Source organism: Gobio gobio (genome assembly GCF_949357685.1).
Source record: "Gobio gobio genome assembly, chromosome: 8".
Lineage (NCBI taxonomy): Eukaryota > Metazoa > Chordata > Actinopteri > Cypriniformes > Gobionidae > Gobio > Gobio gobio.
The window spans coordinates 8,951,285-8,975,582 of record NC_137114.1 but is presented as its reverse complement, the minus strand read 5'-3'; the positions used below and the strand labels follow the sequence as shown (position 1 = coordinate 8,975,582).

General features: G+C 38.5%; 1 protein-coding gene across 4 annotated transcripts in view; it reads right to left on the bottom strand.

The window, feature by feature from the left end:
* The window catches only part of limk1a (LIM domain kinase 1a), a 108,180-nt gene that overhangs the window by 37,893 nt on the left and 45,989 nt on the right, over positions 1-24,298 (bottom strand). For 3 of the 4 annotated variants that reach the window (XM_079824561.1, XM_079824562.1, XM_079824560.1), the window contains one exon: positions 12,175-12,313. In XM_079824561.1, the coding sequence (XP_079680687.1) occupies positions 12,175-12,313 (139 nt within the window). Of the gene's footprint in view, positions 1-559; positions 825-12,174; positions 12,314-24,298 lie in introns of those variants that run through there. The other variant, XM_079824563.1, reaches the window with a different exon arrangement.

Here is a 24,298-nt window from a genome sequence, read left to right as displayed (position 1 = left end):
TCATGGGTTTGATACGGGTCAAAGTCTCTGCTACATGAATAAATGTAAATAACGGTGGACATTTCCATGCCAGTGTCCCAGTGCTGTTCAGCAGCTGTAAACGCAGAGACGCTCAGACATCAGTGCCACACAAATACTGTGAGACATGACCTGGTTAACTAGTCAAGGATGTGATCCCAAGACAATCTACTGTAAATAATACAATAAAAGGCTATATTTTAGGTCATGAATTTCCCATTTCATAGATGCCAGAAGACTCAAAACAGACCTTATGTGTGAATGAGCATTTGGAAACGGGACAGTCATAATGTTGTGGATGAGATGAAGGGTCATCATGTCTGTGAGCATCCAGATTCAATGAACCGTGCAGAGATTTGCTGAGCTGCATCTACACACGTCTGCTTGAATATGTTCAAATGTTCCTTTAATCTATCAACATCAGAGTCAAACTGTATGTCCTTTATACATTATAATGAATCAAATAACACATCTAAGCTGAAAATGAATGAACGATGTGTGTGTAAAGTGTGTCAAATCATCTGAAGAGCATCTGGCTTACCTTCTTTTCTCTCTTCCAGAGTTTCAGACAGCAGAAGCCCCAGTAAAACACATCGCCGACCATGACCGGTCCGGCTGCTACAGCGTGAGGATCATTCTAGCGAACCCGGCACATAAACACAACACATACGCCCAGCGCTGAGCTCATCCCAGAAAGCTCTGTGCTACTCCCTCTGTCTCTCGCTCTCGCTCTATCTCTCCGAGTGGGTGACTTCATCACTTCCTGCCGAGCACATGCGCCTCTGCGCAGACACACACACACACACCTCCCCCACTCGACCCAACCCTCCCACTAACACACACACACACACACACACACAACCTCTCCAAGGAAAACAGACTCGAATCTACAGCTATGGTAAAAGGAAATAAGTGAACTGAGACTCCAGGGCATTTCTCAAAGATTTAATGCCAGTAATCTTGAAAATATGGTACCGTGTGATAACTCCACACCTTCAAATCTCCAGCCAATCAGATTGAAACGGCAGGTATCAGTCAGATCTCACCATTGAGGGCTGAGACCAAAACAAAAAAAGCAGGAGAAACAGTGAATTCCCCATTAGCAAACCCTGATTCTAAAGAAATGACAGTAAATGCTCTCAGATCGTCCCATCAGTGGATCTGCGATAAGACATGAGGGTAAAGTGTGGAATGAGGAAACCACTCCAAACAGAACAACACACACATTCAACACTTGAGTTTCCATGACAAACGACTGAAATTAGTCATGGCAGTGAAACTCGCTAGGGGGTCCGAAAAGCAGTCGAGGGGAGTCTTTATCACTGAGCACACAGAATCGACACAAATAAACACAAGCAACCCATGATATTGCGCAAAGGCTGATGGGATAGTGTCTTCTCATGGCTCTGGATGAGATAACACACTCATGGATGAGAAACGCACACAGTTGCCAGTTGTGTGTCAGCGCTGGGAGGAGGGTTTTCCACAGAATGACCGTCCGCTCATGTGTCATGTGTAAGGAGTGAGAGTGATTTCATTACAGAACGCCACTCGACGTAAGTAACTATAAAGAGACTATTCCATGGGAGTGTGTCTTGTAAAGCAGGCTAGCTTTTAACCCGAATGGAACCTCTCAAGTGAATGAAATGAAACGCTCTTCAAGGGCAGACTCCATTAACGGTCACTCACAGGCCACACAAACAGCACCAGAGACTCAGCGAATGCTCACAGCCGACTCTAAACAAAAACACTACTGTTGTATTGTAATTACATATAACATTTCTTATCAATAATATTACAAGAATTTAATGAAATGTATTTATTACAATCAACAATTCTGGAAATTCAGCCTCCTATCCTGGAAGAAACATTTTACTGAGATAAGCCAGGTTTCCATCCAAGCATTTTTAAGCGAAAAAAGGTTTTGCACATCAAAATGTTTCCCGGTAAAGCTGATGGAAATGCTTTTTTTTTTGCAAATGTCGACACAATCCTTTTCCGTTTAACTTTAGCGTATATTTTTAATAATATAGGCCTACTATAATATAATATCATTTTATGTTGATACTTCAAATATCACGAAAAATTAGTTTAGAAACTCTTTTTGTGGAGAAAAAGGGCTTTAACGCACAAGACAGAATTAGCCTATAGCGTCTGCGTTCGTGGCCTTGGATGTGGTCGTTTCCCTGTAGTTCAAAGATGCATAAAATCTAATATATTCATATTATTAAATTGTATTTTATTACTATTGGTAAGAATACCTCTCAAACATCATTCATCCTTATTTTTGTAATTTTGTCTGTTTTTTACAATCTAATTAAAGTTCATTATAAAAATAATAGCTTATAGCTTATATAAAGAACATCACCCGTTTCTGAATATTGCTTGATCAAGTATTGATCTAAATAAAACAACATGACACTTATTAATAAAAATTATTTAATGTATAGGGCCTGTCATTTAAAGGGGTCATGAATTGAGAAAACAACTTCTATTCTAATGCCATAGATCTAAATATAAAGCCATAGATCTAAATATAATGCCATAGATCTAAATATAAAGCCATAGATCTAAATATAATGCCATAGATCTAAATATAATGCCATAGATCTAAATAATGCCATAGATCTTAATATAATGCCATAGATCTAAATATAATGCCGTAGATCTAAATATAATGCCATAGATCTAAATATAACGCCATAGATCTTAATATAAAGCCATAGATCTAAATATAATGCCATAGATCTAAATATAATGCCATAGATCTAAATAATGCCATAGATCTTAATATAATGCCATAGATCTAAATAATGCCATAGATCTTAATATAATGCCATAGATCTAAATATAATGCCGTAGATCTTAATATAATGCCATAGATCTAAATATAATGCCGTAGATCTTAATATAATGCCATAGATCTAAATAATGCCATAAATCTTAATATAATGCCATAGATCTAAATATAATGCCGTAGATCTAAATATAATGCCATAGATCTAAATAATGCCATAGATCTTAATATAATGCCATAGATCTAAATATAATGCCGTAGATCTAAATATAATGCCATAGATCTAAATATAATGCCATAGATCTAAATATAAAGCCATAGATCTAAATATAATGCCATAGATCTAAATATAATGCCATAGATCTAAATAATGCCATAGATCTTAATATAATGCCATAGATCTAAATATAATGCCGTAGATCTTAATATAATGCCATAGATCTAAATATAATGCCGTAGATCTAAATATAACGCCATAGACCTGAATATTATGTAATAGATCTAAATAATGCCATAGATCTTAATATAATGCCATAGATCTAAATATAATGCCATAGATCTTATTATAATGCCATAGATCTAAATATAATGCCATAGATCTAAATATAATGTCATAGATCTAAATATAATGCCATAGATCTAAATATAATGCCATAGATCTAAATATAATGCCATAGATCTAAATATAATGCCATAGATCTTAATATATAATGCCATAGATCTAAATATAATGCCATAGATCTAAATATAATGTCATAGATCTAAATATAATGCCATAGATCTTATTATAATGCCATAGATCTAAATATAATGCCATAGATCTAAATATAATGTCATAGATCTAAATATAATGCCATAGATCTAAATATAATGCCATAGATCTAAATATAATGCCATAGATCTAAATATAATGCCATAGATCTTAATATATAATGCCATAGGTCTTATTATAATGCCATAGATCTAAATATAATGCCATAGATCTAAATATAATGCCATAGATCTTAATATATAATGCCATAGGTCTTATTATAATGCCATAGATCTTATTATAATGCCATAGATCTGAATATAATGCCATAGATCTTATTATAATGCCAAATAAACTATAAATAAATAAATAAAAATGCAACGTCTGCAACTGAATAAATAAAATGAATGCCATAAAATAACTAACTGCGTGACGCTCTTCTGTGTTTACACTTCCTCATTCTGTCTCTGTGAAGAACGAACCAATTCTACATCTCTACGCGTGAACTATGAAGCTAATAAACACACGATAACTATGGCATAAGGTTTTTGTGTGATTTTATGTGATTTCGGCTATTTATATCAATAATGGATGTTAATATTATAACTGCTAGCAGGTGTAGCGATTAGCTCCATATAAAATGCTAAATATAACATGTTTTAACATCACCATATGAATAGAACCCCTATTCTATCGCAACTGGAGGCTAATACACACACTCGATGGTGGTCTAAATTGACATTTTTTATGCTAAATTGTGTTACTGTAGCTCTAATGCACCCGTTGGACAAGGAGCTATATCTATTTTGTTACAATAATTCACATAAGGTTCAGAGGATGTGCTTTTATTTATAATTTTTTTTTTAGAAAGACTTAATTGGAACAATGTGGATTACTGTAAAGAGTGCTGCTAATGGGCAAGCCATCATTCCAGCATAAAGACTATGATGGCTGAATACAAACAAAAGAATAAGGATAAAAGAATAATGAGGATTAAGTCGCTCATACTCTCAGAGGTGTAAAACGATCGAGTGAGGACATTGTAGCATTGAGTTGTTCTCCTCGCCAGACATTAGACAAAAGACTGCAAATGGGGGTTTGCAGGCAAACAACATATTTGATAGCACCTTCTCTAAAAACTCACATCACATGGTCTTAGAAAATGTATCATAAAATTCATAGTTTTGGACATAATAGCCTCAGATTTGAAATGAAGCATGGCCACACTTGTGGCTTCACTTAAGTTGTGGTTATAAGTTGTTATTCTACATTCACATAATATTTGTATACATTTAAAAATACATTCTTAATATTTTTTATTTTTGTTTTTGATGTTTGAGCCTATATATCTCCATATTAATAACAGTCTGAGTAATTCTGAGTATTCAGCTGTTAACTCTCAAGTGTTGGCTTTCTAGAAATATTTTGGTTATGTTTCTATAACCCCAAATCAGAAAAAGTTGGGACAGTATGGAAATCGCAAAAAAAAAGAAAAAAAGAAGTGATTTCAAAATTTACTTTGACTTGTATTTCATTGCAGACAATATGAACACAAAACATTTCATGTTTTGTCTGGTCAACTTCATGTCATTTGTAAATATGCATCCTTTCCTGTCATTCAGACCTGCAACACATTTCAAAAAAAGTTGGGACAGTAAAGCATTTACCACTTTGTAATGTTGCCATTCCTTTTCACAACACTTAAAAGACGTTTAGGGACTGAAGACACCAAGTGATGAAGTGTTTCAGGTGTAATTTTAAGGTGGGCAACAGTACGGGGTCTTCGTTGTCGCATTTTGCGCTTCAAAATGCGCCACACATTCTCTATTGGAGACAGGTCGGGACTGCAGGCAGGCCAGTCAAGTACCCGTACCCTCTTCCTCCGCAGCCAGGACTTTGTTATGTGTGCAGAATGTGGTTTTGCATTGTCTTGTTGAAATATGCATGAACGTCCCTGGAAAAGATGTTTTCTTGAAGGCAGCATATTATGCTCCAAAATCTCTATGTACTTTTCAGCATTAATCGTGCCTTCACAGAATCCCATACCATGACAGACCCTGGCTTTTGGACTTGTTGCTGGTAACAGTCTGGATGATCCTTTTCTTCTTTGGTCCGGAGCACACGGCGTCCATTCCTCCCAAAAAATACCTGAAATACTGATTCATCTGACCACAGTACACGTTTCTACTGTGTGATGGTCCATCCCAGATGCCTCCGAGCCCAGAAAAGTTGACGCCGCTTCTGGACACTGTTAACATAGGGCTTCCTTTTGGCACAGTACAGTTTTAACTGGCATTTGTGGATGTAACTACGTATTGTGGTACTTGACAAAGGTTTGCCAAAGTAGTCCTGACTCCTGAGCCCATGTGGTGATATCGCTTATAGATGAATGACGATTCTTGATGCAGTGCCGCCTGAGGGATCGGAGATCACGGTTGTTCAGCTTAGGCTTGCGCCCTTGTCCTTTACGCACTGAAAGTCCTCCAGATTCCTTGAATCTTTTAATTATGTTATGCACTGTTGAATGTGAAATATCCAAATCTCTTCCTATCTTTCTTTGAGGAACATTGTTTTTAAACATTTCAATAATTGTCTCACGTATTTGTTGGCAAACTGGCGATCCTCTGCCCATCTTTGCTCCTAAAGGATTAGACCTTTCTTGGATGCTGCTTTTGTACCAAATCATAATTACAATCACCTGTTGACATCACCTGTTTCAAATCACATCATTATTTAACCATTTTACCTCATTACTAGCCCTAAATTGCTCCTGTCCCAACTTTTTTTGACATGTGTTGCAGGTCTGAATGACAGGAAAGGATGCATATTTACAAATGACATGAAGTTGACCAGACAAAACATGAAATATTTTTTGTTCATATTGTCTGCAATGAAATACAAGTCAAAGTAAATTTAGAAATCACTTCTTTTTTTTTATTTGCGTTTTCCATACTGTCCCAACTTTTTCTGATTTGGGGTTGTATAACCAGAATGACTTGTGAGCATCAGCCTTTTTATTTTGGGTATGTAAAAATGTCCCAAAATGTGTTGTCTGGAGCTTTAGACACTTTACACACCTCGGGTCGTTGGTGCTATACAATTTTTTTTTTTTAAATGATGGGAAAACAAGCATTCTTTTATAATTGTATTACTTTTTTTTCTTATTTCATTGTTTATAATGAATTGATTGAGGAATACTAAGAAGGTTAACTTTATAAAATGAATGAGGAGGAGGGTAGTGAATGACGTCCAGGGTCACTAAAGACCAGAGGTATGCGTTTAAGGGTTAATGGAATATTAAAAGACTTCACTATACATATTCTTCTAATATAAAGTCTATTATTATTTTTCACACATCACTCCTCAAATTCTAAACTGGTAACAATTCAAGTTTGTGGCTACCGAGGGCTCTTTCTAGGTCACTGCAGCTTGTACCGCTGACCAGAGTCTTCCTCCTCTTGTCTACAGACCTGACCTCGTTCAATCCCCTAATGAAGATGTGTGTCTGTCAATCAAATGCAGGAAGTGCATGCTGAGCCATCTTTAATTCACTTATCCCGAGCCCGGGGAGTTTCATTATTGGGCCTGCACTTCCTGAGGCAGTGTGTGTGCCACTAAATCACACAGTGTGCTCTCTGAAAACCAGAGAGAAAGCGAGCACTGCGGCCAAAGCAGACCAGACGTTTTAGATATAAAAACACAGACCACAGAGTCTAGTATCTGCTTTATGGTTCCATTAGGAGCACATTCACAGCGAGAAGCTATTTGAGCAAAACCAAACTCTGGTTTTGACTAACATCGCAGAACAAGGGTCACCATCCCACCGAGCAACAGAGAAAACATGCTGTGAGAGAAACCAGATGACAGCATGCCGTCTGGGTGAAAGGTTTTATCATCCCCGCGAGCCGTCCTGTTAGCTGCACCTGCACTTTATAAGCCAAGTGTGTGGCCTGAACGCTGGCTATAAATTCAAAGATAGCTGACAGACAGACAGACAGACACACTGGAGTTACCATTCAGTTTTAGGCAGCGCAAGTGTACTCTAAAAAATTGACAGGATTAAAGAGTATTATTGTACAATAAATTACTGTAGTCAGAAATTTACAGTGAAATTAATGCATGCTGGGTCATTTTCTTACACATTACTGTTAATCAACAGCACAATGATGCTGACATCACAGTAATTTACTGCTCTGGTCTGTGAATTCACATGATAAAGTTGTCTTTAATCATGCCACTGTAAGAAATGATATCGTTTAGTGCTGTAATTGTTTTGAAGTCACCATGATGGTGATCAGTGTTGCATTTGCTCGGGATCTTGTACCTTGTATATTCATATTCAAATTTCTGATCTAGCCAAGTCAGAAGTGAGACAAATGAAAACATTTGTTAAAACAATGACAAGCTAGAATATAACATAAGCTAATCAGCGGATTTTAAGTTAGCCAAACTATATTATTATTAACGTTATTCCAGCATAAAGATTCCCAACATCTCAAATTCATAATCGTTTGTATATATTTGACAATAGTAAAGCAGCTGCTAAGATTTATCTTGCAACACAAGATATTTTTTCTTCCATCACCTAATGATACACAGACATCAATACTCAAAACACAACAATGATGACACTCAACAAATAATAATAATAATAATAATAATAATTATAAAGATAAATTAGGAACATTAAAAAACAAACAAACTGCTAAAAGTGAACCAAAAGTAAGTTCAACAGCACAGATCAAACCAACAAGTATCAAGAAACTCCACAGCATAATCTATTCATGCCGCACTGCATGCTGGGTAGCTTCATAGTACACATGAACTGTAGAAATACAGTCTGATATTCCAAGAGTGCAGTTAGACACAAGAGAAGTCCTACTGAGGAATTACTGTGAAAGTCATGCAGTCATTAACCTGGAATATAATAATAATAATAATAATAATAATAATAATAATAATAATAATAATACATTTTATTTGTAACGCACTTTACATTAAACAAAATCTCAAAGTGCTACAGATTTAAAAAAAATAAATAAATAAGAATAAATAAAACTGAAAAATAAAGCAACAAATTAATCAAATGCTCTGCTAAAAAGGTGGGTTTTTATATATATACTATTAAAAAAAACATAAAATAGCGACAAAAAGTATTTTCTTTGCACTATTTGACTTTAAATAGCACGTATCGTTATTTGCACTTAGTATAGTATCTTAATATCATTAATATTTACACCTAATGTGTAAATAGTGCTAGATGTTATTTACACTATGTGGAAATAGCAGTATTTTTTGCACTATGTGTAAATAGTGCAAATAGTTGCAGATAACCTACTTTTTGCAGTGTATTGTTGCATATTATAAAACAGTGCAATAATAACAACATATTCAGTGTATATGATTACATTTATTAAAATCATAAATGGATGCTGTTTTATTTAATCCCTAAAGCCCTTCACTAGACCGACCCCAACCCGATAAACCCTTTCCATTCCCACTATTAAATACCAGTTAGGCACTGTATTTCAATTTTCTTTTTCAATTTCTTTTTGAATATTTATTCCCTCAATTATTTTCTTTATCTTCCATTTTTTTTAAATAAATGCCTCTCTAAGCTGATACACAATGGCAAAGGGAGAAGAAAGAGGCGGATTTGAACTCGGGTCTTTAAAAACGAACACCAACTGCCCCACGACACTGACACTGCTCATTTTGAAGACAAACTATTTGCACTGGTGTATTTTGGTCATTTTAACATATTTAGCCCTTTTCTCTGTCACAAACAAAAGCTCATGCTTAAACTGCGTAAATGAATGTGAAGAGTTACTGCTTTTTGCATGCATTTATTGTGTTTAATGAAATGTCCAAACTTAATTTGAAATCAGGATGTAAACAAATGAAAAGTAAATTCAAAAACTGGAAAGAAGTAAAGGAGAAAACTAAAAATCTAAAAACGGCACATCACTCAAACAAGTAAGCTCTCATTCATTCAATCACTATTATAAGTACTTGTGTTTCAACCCTCCCTCTTGTCAGCCATAGTGCTTTTTTCCTTAAACATGAGGAAGAAACACCTTAGTGGATGTGAAATATCATATTACACAGACAATGACCTGGTCCGATGCACAACATGATTTGATCAACAACAATAATTACAGAACAGCGGAAACTATAACCAGGGCATGGTTCAGTCTGAATGAATGGTTTCTTGAGAACAAATGATATGAATCTTCGCCATCACCCTAAGCAGGAAATGCTGGTCATGTTATCATTTCATATTGCTGAAAAGATGATAAGTCATCCTTATTTGCAGTTTCGTATTGAAATCCAAAACAAAAGAGAAGGGTTTGTATTCATATAAAACTTCATATGAGGTATGTGTAGTAGACAAAACTGCTCATTCACACAGACTTACTATTTCAATAGCAGTCATGCCTTAATATTCACATACTGTAAATAAATTGTTTAAGATTTGTTATCACAAAAATGTTTATTTTATCGAATCAACTTAGATCATTTGTGTTATTCAGATAACATAATATTTTGAGTTTCTGTTGATTAAACCAAATTTCCTCCATTGAATTTCAATTAACTTAAAATTAAGGCAACCAGGCAACTTACTTTTTCAAGTTAAACCAACAATATTTTTTTACTGTGTCCAGTCCTACTTTTGATTTAATCATTTACATTTTGCCAACTTCCATGACATTCCGTGTTATACAGTAAATTACATTTGTATCCCGTGATTGCGTCCACGTTTTCCACATCACAGAAATCACAGAATCCTATGCATGTTGCTTGCCCAAATGCCGCTAAATTTCCTCATTAACACCTCACATTCATGTGGTGTGGAGCAGCATTAACGTTAAATTGACCCCCTCTGAGTGTCATGAGTTGCTCATGTGTAAATGAACACAGGGCCGCGCTTCACTTTGAAACACATGGCGGTACAAAGCATATATTTATGTAATTAGCCTCTGCAATAGAGCAATTTGAGTTTTATTTAGGTAGATTAAGTGTGCAGCCCTAAAATGAAATCTATATGGCAACTGTATGCATGGTGCATAGTCAGGGTTTTTCCTACATTGAACATTTTTATATAGATGATTAATAGATGACTGCTGGCTTGCATTAACTGAGTGACAGAGACAATGATCAGAGCTCCTAACTCGCACTCTCTCTGTCTTCAAAATAAGCATTCTTAGCTTTCTAATATTTCACATATTACGTTAATCAAAATCAAAAGGTCGGAAGACCGAATCCATGTTGCACGTGGCGCTATCAGACAATGTTTCCCTTTAATTACCGCTGGGTGTGAAATGCACTCAAAAAACATTGACTGATTCTCTGACCAGCTGACATAAAGCATACTTTAAATAAACAGGAAACAAATCCTATCCGGTTATGAAGTGTTTTCTGTGTGTTGACAAATCTTTTGCGATGTTCTAACAGACGGGATTCACACACAACGCGTCTGCTAATGTCCGATTCGCGACCTATATGACTCCTTTGAACCGAATCATTTTAACGACTGGTTAGAACAACTGATCAGTCCAACACTGAACTCATGAGTCAGTTTAATAATTTACTCTGAACACATCTGAAATGAGAACACAAGTGTGCTTACACAATTTAGCAAGAGTGGGTGTAAGAGTTAGCTTTAATCATCCACAGTCTTTCAGCTTATTTATTTGGACAATGTGTAGTTAAATAAATAGCCTAAAATCATTTAGTTTAGAATGGAGTGAGGTGAACTCAGAACAAAGTTGTTGTTAGCTAGCTGATAATTTTATGAAATTGTATATGGCAGAAAATGTGGCTATTTGTTCATTTTTTAATACTACTTTTTAATATGGATATGATTATATACCAAAACAATTATCAGTAAATAGTGTAAAAATGAGGAACAAAAACAAACATCAAGGTATCAAAATAAGATTTCAAACTTTTTTTTGAATTTATTTAAAATTTATTGTCAGTATTGCACTTGCAGATCACGTGGGTAGGGTACTTTTTTACTGTGCGTGCGTGCGTGTGTGTGTGTGTGTGTGTGTGTGTGTATGGATGACCATGTCTGTCAGCCACCACCGAAGACCATTTTTGACCCAGGAAAAACCCTGATAATAACTGATTTTAACCTGATATTAAAAATACACTTTTTTGGTGCGGTGAAAATGATTTTCTGTGCAAACAAACCAGATGATAACCTGCATTGGCCACAGATACGCCATGCCAAGACTGTATGCAAAAGAGTTTATATATGAGGATTCAGGGACAATGAAAGAATTCAAAAGGTCATAAATCATTCAAATGATTCCTAATAAACAGCTCTTGCTCTTGTAGAAAGGCTAAATAATACAGCTCGCAGTGAATGCATGAAGACAAACGGCCGCACAAACTTTCCCTTCATTAACACCATCTCTGAATTATAGATAGCAGCTCTTTCACGAAAGCACACAAGAGTGCCGTTGATTTGCTCATGTGTGATCGGGCAGCAGTAACTGTGTGAATGGAGCACTGCAGAGTCCTGTAACTGGAGTGGCTGTGGGAAACCGTAGGACGGGCAGGATTGTGGGGTGTGGAGAGACGGCCGGTTTGGACTCACCATGATGAGTCCGGTGCTGATGGGCTCTGAGCAGCCATGACACAGCTCCCCGAATTTGGCCCAGTAGTCCTTCTTACAGAAGAGACGCCCGTCCTTCTCATAGTACCAGTGCGAGAGAGACGCCCCGCACTCACAACACCTGCGGATCAGACACGACATGAACTCAAGGTCAAAGGTGATCATTTTGATAACATTCATACACCAATAATGCTTTCAAGGAGAAGCTCCTTTAGCACTGCTGAAGTAATGGAACGGTCTACACAATGCCCTGCTGTCCTCATTCACTACACATCGATAACAAAACTATAACACAACAGGATGTCCAACTGAAAATGAAGTAATGTAATGCTTGATGCATTCTCAAAGACAGTGTTTGATCGGCCTGCTCTTCTCTTCTAGCCTCTGCGTTTACCCCCAAATACAGACACAAGCAAGCTGACTTTTTTGTTTATGATTTTTCACGAGTTAGGGGATTTGCTAATTGTATTCGCTTGTTTTATTATTATTTCAATTATGAATAAATATGTTTTCCCTGGCCATTGCAACTTTCTCTTTGCGTTTTAATCACTTTCTTGAATGGCTTTTTATGTCGGCCCCAAACTTGGGTCATTTACACAATGTTGTACGCCTGCTCTTGTATGTTGGTAGCGGAGCGTTGTGACAATTAGACATGAGGTTGGCCAACAAAATACAAACTGACAATTTGAATGAGGAAATACAGAAAGTTTGTGAATGCAGTCATGAGACGCAACAGAATATATTCACAATGCAGCAGTCTCGAGTCACTTAACACTTAGAAATGGTTACTAACTCACTCACATGTAAATATTAAAGGTGCAGTAAGCGATTCATTGTTGAACACTGTTGAGATCAACCTAAACAAACACACCCCTGCCTTCAGGGCTCAGCCCCCAAAATGCACAAACACACAGTGCAACAGCGGATGTCTCTTTATCATAGCAGAAGTTAATTAGATTAATAAAGCATTGTAAAAAATAAAGTAAAGATGACGAACAACAAGGACCCTATTCCTCTTTCTGCTATATGCCGTTTGCCCTGTTTATAAAATGTGCAATTGTTGATCTCTTGCATTATTATCTCTCTCTCCCCCCATCATAAGTGGATGCGGACACTACTGCTAATGTTAATGGTTTGTCTCTGGGTGCTGTGCAGTGACTGGAATACTGGATTGACTGACTCAACATCCACAACCACTACTGTTTTATAATGGAAAAATTAGATTTGCTGTGGTAGTCTTCGTGTCACGGCTGGTTTTGTTTCACGTTTACGTTTTCATGTCTTTTATTTTGTATTCTCACTGTCATGTTCCTGTTTGCCATGTGCTTCCCTTGCCCTCATGTCTTGTGCTTCCCTTTGCGATTGTGTCACATTCTGATTGGTTCATTGTCTTGTCATGTCATGTGGTTATGAGTTATGGTTGTTCATTGGTTGTCTTAGTCATGTGTTCCCAAAGTTCATGTATTTAAAGCCTCTTGTTTTCTGCTACTTTGTCGTGTATTGATGTTGTAACCTCTGTTGGTGAGTCTATGTTTAGTCCAAGTTTATGTTTTAGGTCAAGTCATTGTTTACTTTGTTCATGCTTGGATATACACTCACCTAAAGGATTATTAGGAACACCTGTTCAATTTCTCATTAATGCTATTATCTAACCAACCAATCACATGGCAGTTGCTTCAATGCATTTAGGGGTGTGGTCCTGGTCAAGACAATCTCCTGAACTCCAAACTGAATGTCAGAATGGGAAAGAAAGGGGATTTAAGCAATTTTGAGCGTGGCATGGTTGTTGGTGCCAGACGGGCCGGTCTGAGTATTTCACAATCTGCTCAGTTACTGGGATTTTCACGCACAATCAGTTCTAGGGTTTACAAAGAATGGTGTGAAAAGGGAAAAACATCCAGTATGCGGCAGTCCTGTGGGCGAAAATGCCTTGTTGATGCTAGAGGTCAGAGGAGAATGGGCCGACTGATTCAAGCTGATAGAAGAGCAACTTTGACTGAAATAACCACTCGTTACAACCGAGGTATGCAGCAAAGCATTTGTGAAGCCACAACACGCACAACCTTGAGGCAGATGGGCTACAACAGCATAAGACCCCACCGGGTACCACTCATCTCCACTACAAATAGGAAAAAGAGGCTACAATTTGCACAAGCTCACTAAAATTGAACAGTTGAAGACTGGAAAAATGTTGCCTGGTCTGATGAGTCTCGATTTCTGTTGAGACATTCAGATGGTAGAGTCAGAATTTGGCGTAAACAGAATGAGAACATGGATCCATCATGCCTTGTTACCACTGTGCAGGCTGGTGGTGGTGGTTTAATGGTGTGGGGGATGTTTTCTTGGCACACTTTAGGCCCCTTAGTGCCAATTGGGCATCGTTTAAATGCCACGGCCTACCTGAGCATTGTTTCTGACCATGTCCATCCCTTTATGACCACCATGTCCCCATCCTCTGATGGCTACTTCCAGCAGGATAATGCACCGTCACAAAGCTCCAATCATTTCAAATTGGTTTCTTGAACATGACAATGAGTTCACTGTACTAAAATGGCCCCCACAGTCACCAGATCTCAACCCAATAGAGCATCTTTGGGATGTGGTGGAACGGGAGCTTCGTGCCCTGGATGTGCTTCCCACAAATCTCCATCAACTGCAAGATGCTCTCCTATCAATATGGGCCAACATTTCTAAAGAAGGCTTTCAGCTCCTTGTTGAATTAAGGCAGTTCTGAAGGCGAAAGGGGGTCAAACACAGTATTAGTGTGTGTTCCTAATAATCCTTTAGGTGAGTGTAAATAAACTGCACATGGGTTCATCACCAACCTTGCCTCCGGTGGATCCTTACACTGTTACACTGTTACCGGTGTTACACAGTGTTACGCGGTGTTCGGCCGATTACATTACTTTCCCATCACTTTTGCTTTTTTGTATAAAAACAAAAACCATTTAGTTCAGTTGAACAATGGACACTACAATTATAAACTGAAAGTGTCTACTTTGGAAATCAAAACCGATTTCAATACCCCGCTCCCTGATACCTCCACCTCCACCTCCACCTCCACCGGTGTGAAAATGTCCCTTCTAACAATGGATAACACCAGGAAACGAAATGGTGCATTCATGAATATGATAATACTGTTATAACTCAGTAAGAACATGTTTCGGACAGGAGCCGGAGCTCAAGTAAACACATGAGCTTCAGCATGACGTCAGATGATCCATCATGTGCGTGGTGTCATAACAGCAGCCAGTGGCTGATATCTCACTGTCCTCTGGATTGATCTGATCAGAGCCTGAGGGAGTCCATCTGCCACTCGATGACCCCAGCGAATCCATCCTGCCCTCTGAACTGTGACAGGAGCAGAAAAACAGCCACCTCCTGATCTAAAGCCTACAGCTGTAAACCTCCAAATCAATGTGTGTCAAGATGATATATGTCTTTGCCTCATTATGACAAAAAGGGGTAAGTGAGTTGTTAATCAGTCCGACCATCAGTTCTAGTACAGTCTATTTTGCAAATCATCATCACATGAATGGAAATCAGCTGAGCACAGCATTACCTTCTGACATACACACACCATAGGACCTAAATGAGAACACAATGAGTTCAAGGAAGGCAAGAAAGAAACTTTTATGCACTGGAAGTTGCCACTGAATTATGTTACTTCACACAAATGCATATATTTCACAGTTATTACTTTAATGCACTTGGCAAGTGTTGCGTCGTTCCTGTATTTTATCTTTGCCATCATTAAGGAACTGCAACCAGGAAATGCGTTTGTCCTCATAACAATGGGCCATTAACTGGCGAGTAACCGTGTAAAAGGCTTTATTAAACGAATTCCCGCTTATGTTCAATGATCGGCACAGGGCAGTGTGGCCACAATGAATGCAAATAAAGAGGATTATTTTTAGACGGAAAGAGGAACTGCACCATTTCTACTGTACTCATCTGGGAAAGGCAAAGAATGCTGATGTGTCCCGTAATTTACCTGTCTTTAGGGAGAGAAGTATGATATGTTTCAGCTCGTTTATAATTCTTTATAATAGCACATGCAGTGCTGATAATAACAAGAGTTTGAAAACCACAGCCCTGAACACCATTTCCCAGACAAGATACAGATATAGAAATGAGTCAAAGACGACCACTCCTATATACTTGTCAAAACAAACAACGTCATCTTCAGAGTCCGAGAGTCCTGTTTCTTCCTGATGATAGGATGTTGTTCTGTGGTCCACCAGGCCCAAATGCTGTGCACTAAGGTTTGATCAAATCACACAACAATAGTAAGAGATGCAAACACAGATAAAGCGTGGGCCTGAATGAAAGTGAAGCGTTTGTCAATGGAGGACTGTCCATTAGACTGATGAAACCGATCCGGTCCGGCGGACGTGGGGGATGCTGGGTAATCCATGATGCGTGATCCCCAGGGCTCTGTTATCAGCCTCTAATGATGAAAGCGGAGACGGACAGGATGCTGTTAATCATTCCCTCTATCCGTCTGACTTCACTGCGGTCTCAGATCTGCCCCATCACAGCGGGCTCTCACACATCTCTAACGTCTCTCTTCACTTCATTAAAGCAGATGGTCACTCCGTTCATCGCTCGAATGCTGATCCCGGCCCTGGGTCAGGAAACCAAACCAACAACAAACAGGAACGGGGCATTACCATGCCATTTTGGACGTGGAACCATTCCAAAGGATTTGGTTCATATTTCAGGAGAACAGCATTTGCGGTTACATTTCATTAATCAACTATCAATTTGTCTCCAATGTTTCAATGGGAAATAAGTGCAGACAAAATGATTGACAGCCTATAAAATGAATGGACATTTGGTCCTGGAAGACTTTGTTCTGAATTGAGTTCATATTGAGGTCTCTGATTTTTGATTCCACTGCCAAATAATAAAAATCATCTGATAATCAGTTCTACCAATAGACTGTATAAAACGAAGTGTCCGTGGCGTCACCCTTAGGTTTCTGAAGAGCAATTTTGAAGCCCAAAGTGGGAACATCACTCCCAGATAACCAAAAATGGGCAAAGAGGCGGGATGTGGGTGGAGCTGAGGTGCCTGATTGCTGAAACCAGCAGCGGCAATCCACCTGTCACTCAAGTGGCCACACCCTTAGTTATGCATAATTCAAGGCTTAATATAATTTAAACAGATGAGGTGAAAAAAATTCACCCCCTCACAGTTGTCATGACGGGCAAAATTAGCCTGACTTCGTCATACTCAATTCTAGTCAGAATATGAGTCTGATCTGCTCCATTGGGCTGTGATTATGGGACGTGTTTCAACCGAACCAGGAAAGATTGAGAAGAAAGAGAAGATGAGTGTAAACAATCTTTGCCGGTGTTGTAAAATAATGTAAGGATACTTTAGTTTAAGTACTTACAACACGATCATCATTTCTGAGAGAAATAGTGAAGGTGAACGCATACCAACAAGTTCTTTGTTTAGAATTAGAACAAATTCAATCCAAGCGCTCTTTGGTGACGTTGATGATTACGTTACTGTTGATCATCTGTCCATCATCGTCTAAAGCCCGTCCTGACAATTTCATTGGTCCGAACAGCTCTGGTTCAAGCATAGTTGCTCCACAACGGATCAAGTCCAGACCGAACTTCCCGACCTCAAATGTTGTGGGCGGGGCTAAGTTCGGCTGGCATCCAAGCTAGGCAAAATGAGCTATATAGACCAAAATAAAAAAAAATTCTGCTGTGAATTTGGCCAATTTAACATGGGGGTCTATGGGATTTACTCTCTTTTGGAGCCTGTCTCTAGTGGCCAGTCGATGAATTGCAGTTATAGTCACTTCCGTATTGGATTCAATAGAGAGACCGGAAGGGTGCCGCTTGGTTTTACCAATATTTATTCTGATATTTAAGCACATCTGATTCAACTAGAAAATAATCAAACATTAAGAATAGCACAAGATGCCATAACAGCACTGCGTATGAGGCAGAGTCCTGCACGGGTCCGATTTTAAAAACCCGCACCCGCCCGTACCCGCAGTGCTTAAACCCGCATCCGACCCGTTTTCCGACAGCAGCCCTAAATAAAATCCGCACCCGACCCGACCCGCTTAAAATAGAACCGACACCCGACCCGCACCCGCAATAAAATCAGTTTAGCATGTCACATTATAGACACACTTCCAAAAATGTTTATTGCCAGCATACAGAAGTTATTACACGACCATTAACACAAGGACAACTTCTGCCGGGAGCTTAACGTGGCTTAATGTACTGTTATTAAGAGACCAAACTCAGTAAACATAATACTAATAACGTATACTATGTACAAAAAAATCAGATGAGCCCAGAATATGAAAGCAACACGTATAATTACACGTTAAACGTTTTCCTACCATAGAAAACCATTATAAAAAAAATATGGCGCGGCCACAGATAAACTGATATGGATTTGAAATTTTTATCAACTTGGAATACAGACAAGGCATATTTTTGTATATACATATTTTTAGGAACACATCTACAATATACATGCATATATTGTTTATATATAGGCCTATATTCGTTTGCACGTGACTGTTTAAAACCCGTGTTTAGACCCGTGTTTCTCCCTTGTCCGACCCGACCCGCACCCGTTTCCGACGTACTAGGATGCTTTTCACCCGTTTCAGCAATATTCGCGGGTCACCCGTCCCGTGCAGGACTCTGGTATGAGGGGAAACAACACAGAAACACTAACCCCTTTCACACAGCACTCCCGGTAAATAACCGTAAATAAAACCCCAGAACGCCTGTATTGGTAAATACACAAATGTGCTGTTCACACAAGCAACGCAGCTTTTTACCAGTTAGAGACATTCACACACCAAAATACCGGTAAATTCTGTGATGTCAGTCATCGGAAATGATCTTTAAACGCCACACCGTCGTCTTCATTGAAGGGCTTTAGTTTGTGAAACTAAAGACTGGAGTAATGGCTGAGGAAGTTTTTCAGTTTTGCATCACAGAAATAAATTATATTTTAAAAGTATATTAAAATAGAAAACCATTATTTTTAATGGTAATAATAATTCACAATATTACTGTTTCTTTCTGGATCAAACTCAGAGTTGACAGAGAACTGATAGGTCCAGTTTTGGTTTGCAATCTCTTGCCCAGAATAAAACCTGCTTCTGATCAGGATAGCTACACAGCGCAAGTTAGCATGGTGATAAAAACTGCTAAAAACCAATCTTGAACCCCAAAAACCAGAGTTTGTGCAAACTAACCTCAAACTTCCCTGGGTAGCCACTGAAACCAGCTTCATGAAACAGGTCACCTATTCAAGAGCGCCAAAAAATAACATGCCATTCGAAATGAATTTTTACAGAGCCCCTAAAGGGACCTTTGCAAAAATAAAAATATACAGACTCATGTGGTCACAGGATTTTTTTGCATGCTCAAGTGTTACAATTTCCGTTTTATGCATACTATGACCCATTTCATTTGTGCGTCACTGCCTATGACGAAAACTAAAGTATGGATGCACATGAATTAATACAGCTGTATATGTCTCTCGGCCGTCACAGAGGATGCGTTAAAGTGGACATAAGGCCGTGATATAGAGATATATTAGGGCATACTAGGGCTGCACGATTATGACAAAAATCATAATTGTAGATTATTCCCTTGAAATTGTAATTGCGATTATTAAATTACGATTAACACAATTTACATTGAATGATGTTTTGAATAGCTTTATACCATTGTTTGAAGTGACTACATGTCATATTTGTATATGCAAAAGCTCAAAAGTTAAAGGAAATCCTGCACACTATCGATCCTTGCAAAAGATAAAAGTTTCGAAAGTTTCGGTCTCATGACCTTCATCAGGCATATAAAAATAAGCTGAAAACATTATTCCTGAAAAAACTTTATTGCTTTTCTATAGCAGTAAGCCTAAAATGTAAACTATAAATTGGTTTGATTTCTTTCTTAATAATAATAAAAGTATAAATATGCATGTTATTATAATGTTATAACCCGTAGAAAGAAAACAAAAACACACAAATCTTAAGCACACAGAATAATGTAAGGGGACTTTTTTTCTTTTTTTGTAATTGAGCCTTTGAACGATTACATAATTGTGGCATCAGTAATTGTAATCACGATTAGAAATTCGATTAATTGCGCTGCCCTAATCCATACTCTCGTTTTCGTCATAGGCAGTGACGGACAAATGAAAGAGGGATGATGCCCAAATATGACAAACCTTTTATGAGGGACCCCCTTCCCAAAATCCATCTATATATTTGTATGCATGAAAAAACATGTAAACTGTTAGATAAATAGTAAGTGTGACATTATAAATACAACATATTGTTTCCAAACTGAAATTGGCTATACTTAATGTTGGATGTATAAACCCGAAGAAGAACATTTTCAATTAAAGATTATTTGTAAAAGCAACTTTCACAATAAATGTATGTAAGCAGTTACAGCCCCAGTGAGCGAGATAAAGGGGACTATAGTGAGAAAAACTCACTAGCAAACATAGAAAGTATGTATACGGCAAGAAAGGAGAGACATATTTAAAAAATGAAATGGTTAGATTGTTCCGTAGACTTTATCCATTTTAATTTGTCTTCACTCTTTAACCTAACAAACAACACCTAAACCAGAGCTTAAAATGTTTACATTAATGCAAAGTTGATAGACTCAGTTGATAGACTCAATTATTGTTCTCCATTTGAAAGATACACAAATGAAAAACACAACTGATCGGAATCGGTTATAAAAAAAAATCAATATTGGTTGATTTCTACACATAACACTTTAGCTAGCTTCAGGAATATGACCATGGTTAATAATAAGTTTAATTCCAACAGTCTCCTTGACATCTACCATAGTGAGCAAAATTACAGTACATGACATAATAAATGAATACTGGATCTAATGCAACCGTTCAAGCTTTGAGTAATGTCATATTAATGTCGTCTGGTGATGACAGAGGTGAGAAACAGCCAGTTCCCACAGGTTTATTCTACTCACAGTAACTGTAGTAACTCCAGTGTTGTGGTGGAAACTATGACAACATTGAGTAAGAGATGAAGTAAAGAGGGAAAGTCAAAGATAAGGACAGCAAATACAGCCTTTTCCTCGTTCCTTTACACACAAACATGGCATCACACTTTAGCGATTGATCTTGCCGTCACCGTCAGTGGGATGTTACACTGTTGCTCCATCCACACTCCCTTCTCAAACCTCAATGTGAGCTCGCGATTTTCAATGAGAGCGGATCAGCATGAAAAAGGCCAACTGTGTCAAGGGTATCAGTTTCACTTTGACTCACCATGTAACCGCAAATACACACGCGTCCCACCGGGGGAAAGTTCTCTATTTATCACACAAGCTCAGAGGGGTTGGAAATAAAATTCCCCATTTACAGTAACCCCTCCACAAAAGAACCAGATTTGTATTTTCTGAAGATAAAGTGTGTGATATTTGTGTGATCACCGGCCTTGCCATGTGGTTACCGGTATGAGCAGTGGCGTAACTTTGTTTTAAAAAGTGGGTGGGACAGGAATGGGGGTGTGGAGGTGGGGTTTTAATACAATGATATGTACAATAACAACTGCAGAAAAAAATAACATTACAATGTCCAGAAATCAATTTCAATAGTACACAAGTTTAATTTATCGACACAGAAGTCTATGTTTAACGTGATAGTTTCATCCTTACATCTACTATAGTCTATTATAAGTGATATGGTAAATCTGTAGATTCACCTGTGCTTGTGGTCAAGTGGGAGAGTTTTTGTAAAGCACGCGCTAATTCTAATTTTTCTTAAGTTAGAAAATAAGAAGAAATTGGCAGTTGAATAATTTCATTCTTAAGAATGTTTTGTGAATCCGGCTCCATGAGGCAGTTTTTCTATCACCACACAGAGAAACATGGAGGAGGGAAACACAGGGTGATGTCATCACAAGAGAACAGTGATGTCACGTTCAGGGCGGAGCTTCCAAAGCCCCACAGGAATCCCGAAAATGTGGTTGAGTAACAGTTCAGATCACAATGGTTCTTTGTTTGAAATGAAATAAAAAAGGCCTCATGTGGTAACGCAATCTAGTGTAAGATAAAAATGTGCTGATTATTTTCTCTTTGGCCATAAACCAGACGATCAGATCCTCCTCATCAAATGAAGGGGAGTCACATCAGCACAAAGCAAAGCTTCACTATAAGAACAGAGTCTGTTTTGCCGCTCTCGTGTCTCTTTAACACTATTAGACGTGTTTCGCATTTTGGGGGTGTCTTGTGGGAATCGTTTTGCATGCCAGCGCTTTCTTTGTGCTTACTAAGCCCTTCCCAGAATGCAGTGCACTTGAATTGTCAGTCTGCAGAAAGAATGAACTGCCCTCATCGAGACATAAATGATCCCACAGAAGACAAAAAAAACTTCAGCAGACAAGAAAAGCATTTGACTGAGGCCAAACTCACTGGAAACCAGAAGCCCTTTCATAACCCAGCAGAGAATGTGAGGAGCAGTCTTAACAATCATTAGAAACACAAATGCAGTGTTTATCAGCGTAAAACAGAAGACACAGCGGATATGACACACCACATCAGTGACACGGACCAGTGTCCACCACGACAGACCAGGCCGTGTCTTTGGAGAATCCAGTGTCTGTTTCTGCATCGCAACGCTCATGTGGCCAAATGTGCTCAAACAGCCACTAAAAGACCATCTGCTCTCTGTCCACCGACCTAATGCCTTAACATTATGGGAAGCGAAAAACATCCCAAGCACAATGTTCTCTCACCATCCCTGATTTCTAACACACACTCAGAGCGTTCGGTTTGTCTTGCGGCTGTCAGAGCAGAAACGAAAGCTGATTCTCTCCATGTTTTGTTGTCTCTGTGCGTGTTCATATGGAAATTGCGCGAGTTTATGTCGTCCATTAGATGGAAAGATCTGAAAAAGCTCATACATTTCCCACCCATAGACCCTCCCCTAAAAGAAATCATCTCCCCTCGTCTTCCCTGCCAGTCCCACTATACAACATGACTTCATCATCCAGTTAGGTACATCCTTGATTTCCCCATCAAAGTCAGTCAGAAATCTTGGAGTAACATTTGATGACCAGCTGTCCTACGGCTCGCTCGTGCAGGTTTGCGCTCCACAACATCAGGAAGATTAGACCGTTCCTAAAAGAGCACGCAACACAGCTTCTTGTCCAGGCCCTGGTTATTTCTAGACTTGACTACTGCAATGCGCTTCTGGCTGGACTCCCCTCTTGTGCGATCCAAACACTTCGAATGATTCAGAATGCAGCAGCACGTCTGGTCTTCAACGAGCCCAAAAGGGCCCACGTCACACCACTCTTCATCTCTCTGCACTGGCTAGCACTCGCTCAGCGAAGGAACGATGGCTTGTGGTACCATCACAGAGGCAAAAAATCCCTTTCCAGAACATTCTCATTCAACGTTCCCAGCTGGTGGAACGATCTTCCCACCGCCATCCGAAACGCAGAATCATTGACAACATTCAAAAGACAACTAAAAACTCATCTCTTCCGTGAGCACTTTACCTCATAAAAAAAAACCTTTCTTTTCCTCTGTCTTCCCTCTTTCCCTCGCTACTCTAGCCTGTGCTACACTGAGCAATGTACACGGACTGAGTATTTCAGGCACTTGTTGCGCTCACTCGACTCTTCATGACCAATCGCTTCCTGTACTCCCAAGTTGTAAGTGACTTTGGATAAAAGCGTCTGCTAAATGCATTAATGTAAATGTAATGTAAATCAGGACAGAAGAGACTGAAAGAGGACAAAAGAGACAGATTTAAACACCAGGTGTAAACGGGAATGTGTCTACTTGTGATCCAATCCACCAAACTATGATTTCTCACAACTGCTGCGCTAATAGTCTCATGAACGTGCACGGTCAAGCACAAAAGATCAATGGCCAAGGTCAGGATTTTTGTTAAATAATAAATTACATTTCAGTATGTTTTTCCCCAAACCCTATCCTATGAGCCCCAGAACACTTGGAATGTATGGCTCATGTCGCATAGGACCATTCTGTGACACTTTGTGTATTTGGGGCGGCAGTGGCTCAGTGGTTCATGTAGGTTGTCTACAAACCGG